This window comes from Macaca fascicularis, chromosome 2 (genome assembly GCF_037993035.2).
Source record: "Macaca fascicularis isolate 582-1 chromosome 2, T2T-MFA8v1.1".
In the NCBI taxonomy this organism is placed as follows: Eukaryota; Metazoa; Chordata; class Mammalia; order Primates; family Cercopithecidae; genus Macaca; species Macaca fascicularis.
Window position 1 is genome coordinate 192,899,586 of NC_088376.1, and position 14,284 is coordinate 192,913,869.

General features: G+C 34.2%; 1 protein-coding gene across 5 annotated transcripts in view; it reads right to left on the bottom strand.

The window, feature by feature from the left end:
- Positions 1 to 14,284, bottom strand: part of CADM2 (cell adhesion molecule 2) — a 1,082,757-nt gene that overhangs the window by 54,436 nt on the left and 1,014,037 nt on the right. The window contains exon 10 of one of the 5 annotated variants that reach the window (XM_005548410.5): positions 182 to 12,231. The exons of the other annotated variants lie outside the window; for them this stretch is intronic. Coding sequence (XP_005548467.1) covers positions 12,215 to 12,231 — 17 coding nt within the window. The 3' untranslated portion in view covers positions 182 to 12,214. Of the gene's footprint in view, positions 1 to 181; positions 12,232 to 14,284 lie in introns of those variants that run through there. 5 annotated transcript variants of the gene reach the window in all.

Sequence of the window (14,284 nt, forward strand, 5' to 3'; positions counted from 1 at the left end):
TTTCCTACTGCAGAAGTTTTAATTCTTATATTCCTTTATCTGGCAACAAATTCTTGGTTTACGGTGCACTTCTTTCATGTTCTGCTCAATTTTTTAAATTAGTCTGTGTTTGGCCAGCCCATCATCCCCCTTTACAGATGAAAGACAATCACCCTCTAGCAGCCTTAGTTTCTTCCTTTCATTGTACTTGCCTAATCATAATCCTATATCTTCTCAATCAAAGCATGCATATCCATTTAAAATATGGACTACTGAGTACTGTAAAAATAATTTAAAAATTGTAAATTTGCACTGCTACAAGTTCATGGTCTCTAACCTCAGTTAAAAACTACAATTTCTGCTCATTGTATATTCTCCTGGCATGAACCCAAGCTTGCCTTGGATCAATTATATGTACTACTATTTGATCTGAGTTGCAAATCCATATATCCAACTCTTCATTCAATATTAAATTTTCACTTGGAGATATCAACTACCCAATAACTCAACGTGTTCAAAACAAATTCATAATTCTATCACCAGTGTCTCCTATCTCACTGAATGGCAACACCCACCATTAAGTTTGGTTGGCTGGAAGCTTGTGATATCTTCTCATTCTTTCATCCATATAGTCAAACAATTCACAAAACCTGTGAATTTTGCATGCTAATATTAATTATTCTACCTTTCTGTCTATAATTCTGGCATTGTAGTCTAAATCATTATCATCATTCACCAGAATTGTTTCAATAGCTCCCTAAACTTTCTCCCACCATCCCCTCTGGTACATTTCTTATACATTTGCTCCCCTGCAGCCAGAATTCTATTTTTCTATTTTATTAAAAACCAATTAGTATCTTTCCTCTCTCTCTTTCCCTCTTCCTTAATCACTCCTAGGATAAAAACTCAAATTCTTAAATAAATTGTTTAAAGTTCTGCAGGATCTAATTCAACTACCACATATTTTCATATCATTTTTGTGACAGTCTGCATTTTAACCTCACTGGCACTCTTTCAGGGTTTTTGAGCAGTCTAAGCTTTTTTTTTTTTTTTTTTTTTTTTAATTTTTGTTCCACTCGGGAACTTTGCATTTGCTATTTCCTATCTGTGAAAGACTCCTTCCTCTTCCCGATCCCTCCATTCCCCAACTTCACATCTTACACCAGCCTCTCATATCTAGCAAATGTCACTTCCCTAGGAAGGTCCTTCATGATGACCTTGTACAGCAGATCAGAGAACTCTGTATATCTTTTAAAGATTACTAATCTTCTCAGTGTCCCATAAAAACATTGACTGTATCCATCTTGCCCTTTCCCCACAGTTTACAATAATGCCTAATAGAAATAGATGATAATTATTCAAGGAATGAATGAGAAAATCTTTTTCAAGAAACATGGTAAGTTCCTCCTAAGCCCTCTTTTTCATTTGCACAGCTATTATTTCAAAACTTCATCACTTTTTTAAAGATGCTCTCCATGCTAATTTTCTATCCATTTTAGAAAACAATCTCCTCTTAAAAATACAGGTCATCAAGTAAAAGCTCTGTTAATTTCCCACTTTCCCTGAACATCCTTCCCCCTTTTCTGGCAAACTGGTGTCTAAATGTATCTTCTCGCCTCAGACTCGTTAAACACAGAGTGATGCCCTGTGTTCAAGGCTAATGCATGAATTTTAAAATATGAATTCCATGACATCTTGAAACATTCTGTCAGCTTATCTTTTTTTAAACAATATATTCAACATCTTTTTTCTCCTTAGCATTTTCATAGCATTTAAAAATGCTTAATTTATGCCATCCTTCAAAAGTGTTAATTGAATTTATGTTGTCCTCTGTTTTATACCTCTCATTTCGTTCTCAGACAACATTCCTAAAATAATAGAGTGCAGTGACTTTCTCCATATTTTATGTCCCATCCACTTTTAAAGTCCTGCAGTCTGACTTATCTAATCACTTCATTAAAACTGATTTTTCTAAATTAATCACCACTCCCTGTATAAAAATTAGATCTTTCTTTCTTTCTTTCTCTTTCTTTCTTTCTTTCTTTCTTTCTTTCTTTCTTTCTTTCTTTCTTTCTTTCTTTCTTTCTTTCTTTCTTTCTTTCTCTCTCTCTCTCTCTCTTTCTTTCTTTCTCTCTCTCTTTCTTTCTTTCTTTCTTTCTCTTTCTTTCTTTCTTCCTGCCTTCACTTTTCTTTCTTTTCTTCCTTTTCTTCTTTTTCTTTTCTTTTCTTTTCCTTTCTCTCTCTCTCTCTCTCTCTCTCTCAACAAGATCTAGCTGGGTTGCACAGGCTGGGGTGCAGTGGCACTACCGGGCTCACTGCAAGCTTCACCTCCCAGGTTCAAGTGATTCTCATGCCTTGGCCTACCAAGTGGCTGGGACCAGAGGCGCGCACCACCATGCCTGAAAATTTTTGGTAGTTTTAATAAAGATGGGGGTTTCACCATGTTGACCAGGCTGGTCTCAAACTCCTGAACTCAAGTGACCACCTCCCTCGGTCTCCCAAAGTGATGGGATTACAAGTGTGAGCCACTATGCCTGGCAAAATTAAATAAGTATTTTTCAGGTTCTCACACTTGCCCTCTCTGAAACATTTGGTGCTGAGTCTTGCTGTAATTTCTAAGAATTTCCCTCCCTAGAATCAATCCTACTTGTTAATTAGATATCTTCACTTGGCTATTGCAAAGCTTTTTATAATCCTACATGTTTAAACGGAAGATTTTTTTTTTAATAAAACCCTTACCCCTTATATTTCCTACTTTGATAAATTGCGCCAAACACCCAGAGACGAAAGCTAAAATCCTAGCAGCCATTCTTTGATATCTCCCATTCTTTAAACTGAAATTTCTTACTTAATCGGTTATAAAATCTGTCAATATTACTTTCCCAAATAATTTCTTATAACAACTGTCTTCTTACCAAGCCTTTGGCCATTGCCTTTCTTTAAGCTCTCATGTTAATTATCTAGATCTCTCCAATGGCTTCTTGTCATTCCTTTCTTCCTCTATCTTCCATCCATCATACTATATCACAGTGATCTTCAAAAGCCTAAGTAACGTTTTATTATTTTACTTAAATTGTTTCTCATCACTTCCTGAACAAGCTCTAAACTTTTGAGTGTGACCTACTATATTTCATATAATTTACTTCTTTCTATCCATAGAATAATATTGAATATTGAATCAAGTGTATAGATGAATATATATTTATTTTCACTACTGCTTACATTTTATGATTTACTCTAGGCAAACTAAATTTGTAGTGCTCTCTTTATATATTTTTGCTGTCCTCTCCTTTTCCTTTGCATATCCAATTCCTATTTGTGTTTGAAGATATGTATCTTGCAAATAAAAATAGTATTTAAGGAGCGAGGAAAACCATATTATTCCTGAGGTTTCCAGAGAGGATAAAATTATAACTACCAGAAATGTCATAAAACTGTCGAAATTTAGAAAATTAACTACAGAAAAAAATAAAGTATCAGTCATGGAGTTGTTATAGCACAGCATGAAAACAGTTTTTCAAAATAGAAATGAAAAAAATATACATGCAATGTCCAAAATCTATATATCTATGCTTCTCTACTCCCACCCTCCACCCCACTACCCAAGCATTTTAATTTTACCAACACTGTCTATGTCTGGTGGGATTACTCTACTAAAAATCCTCTCTTAAATACTCTCTTCCCCCACCTCTCCTTCTAAGTCACATGGTTTTTCTCAATGAAAATCTTTTGGTGGATCATCCATGTTGCTTATCATACTAAATGTTCAATGCAAAATAAAAGTTCAAAAAAAATTATAGAATGAATTGATGATAAATAACACATTTGTTCTTCTCAGAGCCTAATTTCACTGAATGTATTGATAGAGTAAATTTTCTCCTGAACAAAACGAATACAGACCATGGAATTCGGTGACTCTTCTAAAGTTCTGTCCCTATAAAGACTCTGCTCCAAAGCCAGCTTGCATTTCTAGATGGCATGTTCATTTCATCTTCTAACAGCAGGTTAGAAATGCATGAAATTTAAAGAACTGAAAATGAATTGTGTAGGGAATGCGAAAACATATTTTCTCTGTTTTATACAATTATAACACAATTACACAAGTACGCCAATGAAATCTAAAATTCATCAAACATAGTGGGATAAAAAAATTCACTTCACTAAATTTTAAGATAGGTTGTTTCCAAAAAGATAAATTATTTTATTTATTTGACATTGTCTTATAATAGTGATGTTTCATTTTCCCAGTTAAAGAAATCATTGATTTGTGGCCAGCAGCAGTTCAAGGAAAAGTTTTAAAATAAAACAGTGATGAGATTACTACATATTGGTAGTAATGTGCAATATGCTAACCGCTCCCACATCCATAATTATGTTCCTCAGCTTATAGATTATGAACAAATAATCAAGGGCACGGTATTAAAGTTCATGGTTCTAATAAAATTAAGTTATAGTTATGCAAATAATACACAGGGCTTTTATTCTGCAGGCTTAAATTTGACCATTGCTCGGGCAATTACGTTTGTGTTGCTTTTTTGGTGTGTCTCATAGATGAAACTTTAGATGTGATTCCCTTTTGTTTTTGAACACCTAAACCTTCAGATATAATTTAAACAAAACACTTTCATTTTAAAGCCAAACTGCACGGAGAGATGAAAGTGACAGCCTTGACCTTGAATAGATTTTAGTGAAGTAGTTTATGGAAGACAAAGCAATTACAGCTCCACACTGACCTATGTATCACTTAGCACTTCTGATAATGAGATGAGGCTTTCAGGGCCAGAATGGGGATAGAAGAGAAAGTCACTAGACTGGTGAGAATGATGAAGAAGTGTAAGAACAGGATTTTCAAAGGCATTAAAATAGGGATTGTTTATCTTGTTTTAAGACTTGGTCAAAGAATCACTAAAACTAGATGTTTAGGAAAAGCCATTAAAATAACTAATCTCAATAACTGTCTTCTCAGATTAAAAATACGTTTCCAAAAAGGTTGGAGTGGGGATGTATAGAAAATAATGTATAATATACATCTGCTGAATTTGATGAAGAAGAATTATAAAGTTTCTCAGAATATTTCAGAACAATAAAGTTTTCACTAAATCAAATCTGTTATCTATGTATTCTTAAAATAATATTAGTAACACCTCTGCATATTTATAAGTGCTTCCACAAAAATATATGTATTGTTTCTCTTAATTTGATTTTCAAAATTTACTGTTGTATTTTGAAGAAGGATTTACAGAACAGTAAATTGGATTGTGTGTACATGAATTTTAGTTCCAATTTTGCAAGTAGGTGGCATGCGCCTGTAGTCCCAGCTACTCGGGATGCTAAGGCAGGAGAATCACTTGAACTTGGGAGCAGAGGATGCAGTGAGCTGAGGTCACGCCACTGCACTCCAGCCTGGTGACACAGTGAGACTCCGTCTCAAAAAAAAAATAAAAAGTAAATGAATAAATGGAAGCTTTTAACTTGGCAAGGCCTTTCAGGCTTTAATAAGTAATGATTCTTAGTGGCATTGTTTGAAAGTAAATTGAAATAATATAAATCCTCAAATTTTGACCCCTCTGTTTTGTTTTACAGTATTAGTGAACAAAATCTTATATTTTATTTTAAAGTCTTCCTTTCTTCCATTTCCTCTTTCTGAGTCTTTTAACTTGAGCTGTGCATACAATTAGAATATATCAACTGAAGACTTTCTATATAGAAAAAGAACACCTATCATTAATCATTATGGAAGAAAGAATGATCCAATAAAATATTATTTTAGGCTTCTTATAGAAATAAATACTGTATGGTCATAAGTAAATGTCTTATTTTCTCTGGGATTCGATTTCCTCACTTAGAATATGATGCAGAAAGTAGGTTATACGGCTTTGAAGGTTGCTTCTTTCATTCTGTTATACTATTTTAAAATTTCCAAATAAATTTAAAGTTATTCAGGGGTATTATGACAAATAAACTTAGCATATGATGAATATATCATCATATCTTGAGTGTCACTTAAGAATAAAGTTTTATATTGAATGACTTCATATTATGTAAAAAATCATTTATACTGTTTTTCCACCATAATTTTAACGCAAACCTCTCACTTTAATTGTAAATCAATACTAATGTGACTTTTAAAAAGAGAACATTCCAAAATCTGTATATTGTGTCACATATTAAATAATACATTATTGAAATATTAAGATGTTACAGAAATATGGAATTTTGGTTAAAATACTCCATTAAGTAAACAGGCAAAGTACTATTTTACCACAATGTTCATTACTCTCATAAATGTCTTAGACCTTAAAACACTATAATAGCTGTTGTCTGTGTAGCCATATCTCATTTTATTGTGCTTCACTTTGTTGTGCTCTGCAGATAATGAGATTTTTTTTTCTTTTTTTTTTTTATGAATCGAAGGTTTGTGGCAACCCTGCATTGACCTAGTCAGCTGGCACCATTTTTCCAACACCATGTGCTCATTTAATGTCTGTGTCACATTTTGGGGACTTTGGCAATATTTCAGGCTTTCATCATTATTATAGCTGTTACAGTGATATGTGATCAATAATCTTTGATGTTCCCATTGTAATTGTTTTGGGACTCCACAAATCATGCTCATATAAAAAGGTAAACATAATTGATGAATGCGTCTGTTCTGACTAATTTACTGACCAGGTGTTGTCCCCACCTCTCCCTCTCCTTGGGGCTCCCTAATTACTGAGACATTGACATTAGGCCAATTAAGAATCCTACAATGATCTCTAAGTGTTCAAATGAAAGGAGGTGGCACACATTTCTAGCTTTGAATCAGAAGCTAGAAATGATGAAGCTTAGAGGAAGGCATATTGAAAGCCATGAGAGGCTGAAAGCTACACCTCTTGTGCCAGTCAACTTGTGAACGCAAACATAAAGTTCTTGAAGAAGACGAAAAGTGCTGCTCCAGTGGACATGTAAATTATAAGAGAGCAAAACAGCCTTATTGCTGATATAGAGAAAGTTTAAGTGGTCTTAAGACCAAATCTGCCACAGCATTCTCTTAAACCAAAGCCTAATCCAGACCAAGGCCCTAACTCTCTTCAATTCTGTGAAGGATGAAAGAGGTGAAGGAGCTGCAGAAAAAGTCTGAAGCTAATGGATGTGGGTTCATAAGGCTTAACGAAATAAGTCATCTTCAGAACATAAAAGTGCAAGGCGAAGCAAGAAGTGCTGATGGAGGAGCTACAGCATGTTATCCAGAAGATCTACCTAAGATCACTAATGAAGGCGGCTGCACAAAACAACAGCATTTAAATGTAGATGAAACAGTCCTCTATTGGAAGAAGATGCTATTTATAACTTTTACAGCTAGAGAATAGAAGTCAATGACTGACTTCAAAGTTTCTAAGAACAAATTGGCTTGCTTGTTATGGGCTAATGCAGCTGGTGATTTTAAGTTGAAGCCAATGTTCGCTTACCATTTGGAAAATCCTAACGCCTTTAATAAATATGTTATATCTAATCGGTGTTCCATCACTGTTATAACAAAGCCTGGGTGTCAGCACATCTATTTACACCACGTTTTATTGAATATTTTAAACTCACTTTTGAGACTGAGACCTACCGCTCAGAAAAAGAAAAAAAAAAAAAGATTCCTTGTAAGATATTACTGCTCATTGACAATGTGTTTAGTTACCCAAGAGCTCTAAAGGAGATGTATAAGGGGATTAATGATGTTTTCATGCCTGCTAACACAACATCCATTCTGTAGCACATAGATCAAGGAATAATTTTAACCTTCACATTTTGTTATTTAAGAGGTACATTTTGTAAAGCTATTGCTGCCAAGATAGTGATTCTTCTGATGAATCTGGGCAAAATAAATTAAAAACCTGCTGGAAAGGATTCACCATTCTAGGTGTCATTACGATCATTTGTGCTTCCTGGGAGGATGTCAAAACATCAACACTGGCAGGAGTTTGGAAGAAGCTTATTCCAATCTTCATAGATGACTTTGAGACATTCAAGACTTCAGCGGTGGAAGTAAGTGTAGATGTGGTAAAAATAGCAAGATAACTCTAAGTAGAGCCTAAAGATGTGAGTGAATCACTGTAATCTCATCATCAAACTTAATGGATGCGGAGTTGATTCTTATGGTGGAGCAAAGAAAATGATTTTTTTTTTTTTTTTTTTTTTTTTGAGATGGAGTCTCGCCCTGTCGCCCAGGCTGGAGTGAGTGGCGCCATCTTGGCTCACTGCAAGCTCCGCCCCCCGGGTTCCCGCCATTCTCCTGCCTCAGCCTCCCGAGTAGCTGGGACTACAGGCACCGCCACCTCGCCCGGCTAATTTTTTGTATATTTAGTAGAGACGGGGTTTCACCGTGTTAGCCAGGATGGTCTCCATCTTCTGACCTCGTGATCCGCCCGTCTCAGCCTCCCAAAGTGCTGGGATTACAGGCGTGAGCCACCGCGCCCAGCCAGAAAATGATTTCTGAAGCTGAAATCTACTCCTGGTGAAGATACAGTGATCAATGTTTCTCTTTTGTTTTGATTTTCGGTTTGTTTTGGATTTTTTGCAGAATAAAGGTCTCGCTATGTTGCCCAGAGTGGTCTTGAACTCCTGGCCTCAAGCCATCCTCACACCTTGGCCTCTAGAAGTCCTGGGATTATAGACATAAGTCACTGTGTCTGGCTCTGTTAAGCCTGCTGAAATAATCACAAAAGATTTAGAATATTACATAAATTTAGATGATAAAGCAGTGGAAAGTTATCAGAGGATTGACTTTAATTTTGAAAGAAGTTCTACTGTGGATAAAATTTCATCAAACAGAAATCGCACAGAAATTTTCAGGAAAATAATAATCCATCAATCCAACAACAACAAACCTTATTGTTGTTTTATTTTAAGAAATTGCCATACCACTCTAACCTTCAGCAATCACCCACTGAGCAGTCAGCAGCCATCAACATCAAAGCAAGATGCTCCAGCAGCAAAGAAGTTACAACTCGCTGAAGACTCAGATGATCATTATCATTTTTTAGTAATAAAGCATCTTTAAATTAAGGTAACTAACATTGTTTTTATAGACATGATGCTATTGCACACTGAATAGACTATGGGATAGTAAACTTTTATATGCACTAGGAAACAAACAAAAATGTGTGTGACTCATGATATTGTAACATGTGCTTTATTGCAGTGATCTGGAACTGAACCCACGATATCTCCAAAGTATGCCTGTACTTTAAATATACACAGGAAAACTTAAACTTATCTGTATTTTAATGTTTCACTATAGTTTTATACCTAACGAATGCCAAAAAATATTGTACAATTAGTATTCTTATAAATTTAGAAAACTAAAATGACTCCATATATTAGTATTTTCATATTCAGAGAAAGGTCATTAAAACTTACTAAAAACTTGGGAAACATAGAATTACAATTATTGACATATTAAGATGATCATGATATAAATGATAAAAAACATGCAAAATAAAAATGTTTCACATTTTTTGTATAAGCAATATGCATGCATATAAAATAAAATATGAGAATATTTGCAAAATGTAACAGATTATTTCAATAGTGCAGGATAAGGAAGAGTCTCTATTTTGTTTAGTATTTTAAAAGCTAATTTTTCTGCAATGAACAATTATTTAAAATGAAAAAATACACTAAGTAATAAGCTAAAACTTTTTGAAATTTAACTAATGTAGCTTTTCTGCCTAATCTTGAATATATTTAGGTAATATCCCAAATGTTTCATAGTTATTTAATTTACTGAAAAACTTTAGTGTATTTCAATCAATTGGGTTTAGTCATGATTGTTTTAAGTCAAATAGGCGACTTCATAAGTCAATTAGGTGACTTCATAAGTCAATATATCAAAGATGAATGGTAAATTGTATAAAACAATGATAGCAAATGATAAATATATTTTAACATGAAAATTGTATCAATTGATATTAATAAGTCCAAATTACTTAAGCTAAATCGATATCCTGAATAAATTTTTATAGTAATAGCTTCTCATATTTAGAATATCAGCCATATTATGATAATGACTGAAAATTGTAGTCCTTACTTGTTTTGATGCTTGTGATAATTTTAGAGTTGGAGCAGCCAAATCTTAAACTATAACTTGCATATCATGCAGTTGGGATCCAAACTAGATTATTTCTGATACTAAAGACCATTCTCTTAACTTATTATTGTAATGACTGTGTTAATATTTGGCAAGGTAGATTACTTATAAAATGGCTTACTTTTGTTTAAAAATTGTTTTTTATTTATTCAATAACTGATCTGATTAAATTGATTAAGAATTACAATTAAAATTACAACTCTGTTTTATCCTACTATAGAAGAGGCAAAACTTTATCTCTGCCTTCTTAGTCTTCAATTGGGCATGAGAATTAAGTTGACATAAAACAAACTAAACAGAACAAAAGAATAAAGATTTTATTTTACATGTATTTGGAAGTCCTCACAGAAAATGAGGAGTCAAAGAAGTGGCAAAAAACCCAAGTGATTATACAGCAGGTTTAATAAAGGATGGCAATAGTGCAAAAATAATTAAAATGTTTGGGAGGGGATAAGGAAGATAAGAGTTATTTTAACAAGGTGTGTTTGTACAGATTTTTCTTAGCCTTAACTCCAGGTGACAATGTTTCTTTTATCCTGCTACAGGGGTTGACATCTTTCCCACCAGGGTTTATCTCCCATCTCTGGTGATAGATTGTTCCTTTTCTCCTGTGATAGGGAGAAAGGGGGAGACCAGTGTCCTTCCTCTACCTGCTGGTTCTCAAGTGCCTTTAGTTCAAAATAATCCTTATGGCAAAATGGCATTTTTGAGGGGTGACATATTGCGCCACACCTAATAACTACTCACTTGAAATCAAGAGAGATATTCTTAAGCTTTAGTTTTCTAAGAAGGCTCGCGTAGCTTAAAGGGTGGTCTATCTGCGATGGATTTCAGCCTTCACCTGGCAGTTGCCAGATAATCTCATTGACATTCACAAAAGAACAAAGTCATTTTTATCCTCTATTGTTTGAATGAGTAATTTTAAGAAAATTGTGAATAATTATTATAAAAGCTAACCCTTATTATTTATTGTGAACCAGCCATTGTTTTAAGCAAGTGAATGCATGAATATATTTAATTTTAGAAATTATATTATAAGGTTAGTGTCTACTAACAAAGCAGCCTTATCAAGTTCCATAATGGGTCCTCTATCCTCTTAACTCTGTCTTTTCCCAGCGCAGCCTGCAATAGGCAATCACATACAGATGTGCCTAAATTTATGATGGCATTATGTCCAGATAATCCCATTGTAAGTCAAAAATGTATTCAATACACCTAACCTACTGAACATTACAGCTTAGCCTAGCCTACCTGAAACATTTTCAGAACACTTACATTAGCCTACAGTTAGGCAAAATCATCTAACCCAAAGCTTATCTTATAATAAAGTATCTAGTATCTCATGTAATTTATTAAACACTGACTGAAAGTGAAAAACAAAATGGTTGTATTGTACCAAAAGTACGGATTCTACTGACTGTGTATCACTTTTGCACCATCATGAAGGCAAAAAAGTCTTAAATGAAACCATCGTAAGTTAGGGACCATCTGTATTAAAGTGAATCGTTAAGTGTTTTTAAGTGTTTCCATTTACCACCGTTTCTAACTCCATTATTAGTTTTCTCTCTGTTATTTTTTATTTATTTATTTATTTTTGACATGGAGTTTCACTCTTGTCACCCAGGCTGGAGGGCAGTGGTATGATCTCGGCTCACTGTAACCTCCGCCTCCTGGGTCAAGCGATTCTCCTGCTTCAGCCTCCCGAGTGGCTGGGATTACAGGCGCCTGCCACCATGCTGGGCTAATTTTTTGTATTTTTAGTGGAGACAGGGTTTTACCACGTTGGGCAGGCTGGTCTTGAACTCCTGACCTTAGGCGATTCGTCTACCTCAGCCTCCCAAAAGTACTGGGATTACAGGCGTGAGCCACTGTACCCGACCACTAGTTTTCTATTATAGACCTGTAATATGTATGCCTATAAGAGAAATGAAAAATTAAAATACAGTCTGACATGTAAATGCTCTGAGTAAAGAAGTTAGGTGTCATATTTGGAGCACATGTGTCTCTGCTCTTCCTTCTCCATTTGGTCTCCAAATCCATCCTTCTTCCTGTTTTGTCCTGTTCTGTGCCCTAGAAGGCTGACTTCTCTGCAATGACCTTGATTTTCAGATGGATTCAATTAACAGAATATCCTATTGAAAGGCAAGAGAAAAAAGTGGTCTCAGTTTTGGTCCCCTGTCCCCCAGTGTCCTCACTTTGTTGAGGTTCTGATACTGGCTGTGTCCTTGCTTGACTACTGCTCCTTTTAAGTGGTACCCAAAAATGGCTCCAGATTTTCTTTGGTTAGGATAACTTCATTCACTTCCTTTGGCTCTTCTGGTCTAGTGCTGATAATAGCATCTTACTGTAGCAACAGTTCTCTTGTGCTTTTCCTACTTCATTCGTTTCCAAAAACTGTCTGCCCTTCTGTTAAAAAGTCTCCTTATTTTACACACTTTGGCTCCACCCCTTTGAGATGGCCGTTAGTTTCCTGCTGATATCCAGAGTTACAGAGTGGAGGAACGGGACTTATAATTAATATTTTAAAACATGACTTTAAGAGAAAAAAATGTACTAAGAGCGTTGTACTTTACCCAGTTTAAACCAGACTACCCTAGAATACCATTGTCCTTCTTTATTACAGAACCCGCTTTTTAAATATTAAAATTGGTTTAAATGTTTTTGAAAACACATGCTTCTCAATGACTCTAATGTAATCTCATGTTAGTTCAAAGCTGCTTTCTCTTTTCCCTGTGTAAACACTCATTTTTCAGCCTTGTTTGCTTACTAGTCAGTAACAAAAACAGCTCTGGGCATATTTGAGTCCATCTCTTTTTTCTAAGATGAAAAATAAGTGGGCCTGAACTAGGTATTTTCATTTATCATAACTGAACCATTTGAACAGAATTCTCTGGACACAAATGTAATTCTTTAAACAATATTGGTGAAGAGAGTTTAATTTCTGTTCTTACCTGTTAGCATTTATAGTAACTTTATTGACCGTTTCTTTTTTAACACTGTTAAAATCAAAATTTTAACTGTGAAACAGCTACACGTTATTGATCTTGACAGGTTTTTTTTCAATAGTTTAAACCTGTGGACTCACTGGGGTAACTGCTTTTTCTTAGGCGTTTTTCTCAATCATTTAGTAGAGACATTTCTTTATTTAAGAAACAGTGCTGTCATAGCTTCACTAAAAGCAATTCTGATACTAAAACTGTATACATGTTATGTACATATTTCAGAAGGTATTCAGAAAAATCTGCTTCCTTGTCTTGTAATTACCTTATACACACTTTCCATCAAGTGGCTTTTAATTTTCTGGCCATAGCTTAATTTAAATGAATATAGAAAACTAATGGGAGATTATTTGAAGTCTAGAGAAATAAGAAACTACTGTATTATTGAAGCAAGAGATGTTTTAAAATATTACAATTATCTGAACACTTATTGGAATTCCATGAACTCCCCAAAGTTAATAGATTGTATTAGACCCTTCTCAGAAGTCTCGCTTTGTGGCATTTGCTCTTATTTATTGTCCTGGCAGAAAGTTCCAGCTGAAGTCAAGGTCACCTTCTATCCCAAAGTTGGTATAATTAGTATCAATTCGGTGTTTCACCAAGCTTATACAGGAGGTTATTAACTGTGTTTCATGTGGAGTGTCAAAGAAGCAAGGGCAGTACCTGCAATCTTTTCAGCTTCAAAGGCACAGCTCATAAATTTAATTCACTGGTTAGTAAGAAAGATACAACCAGTTTATTAATGATTTTTAAAAAAATTTTAGAGATGTTTTAGAAATACCTTTATTTATATATGTAGAACATGCTTCTTAAATATAAAACAGATTAATGACACAATAACTCACTTTAGCCTCGGTATTTTATAGGAAACATACTTTCTGAAATTATAATTATTATAATTATAATGTATTATAACAATTTTATTTATATGAACATGTATATTATATAAAAATGAATTTTTTAATGGTATATACTGGAGAACATTTTTTCTTTCTTAGGGATTGTTTTTCAGAAAACATATATATTGTTAGATTATATTAAAACTAGGGTTATTACTATAAAATCCAGTAAGACACTTCTAAATGTAGAGCAGTGAAAATATATTAGTAGACCTGTTTATTTAAAAGAAATGAAAGCTAATAGAATGAAGATTTCTGTTTAAATTGATGGAAGCCAAAGAAATAAA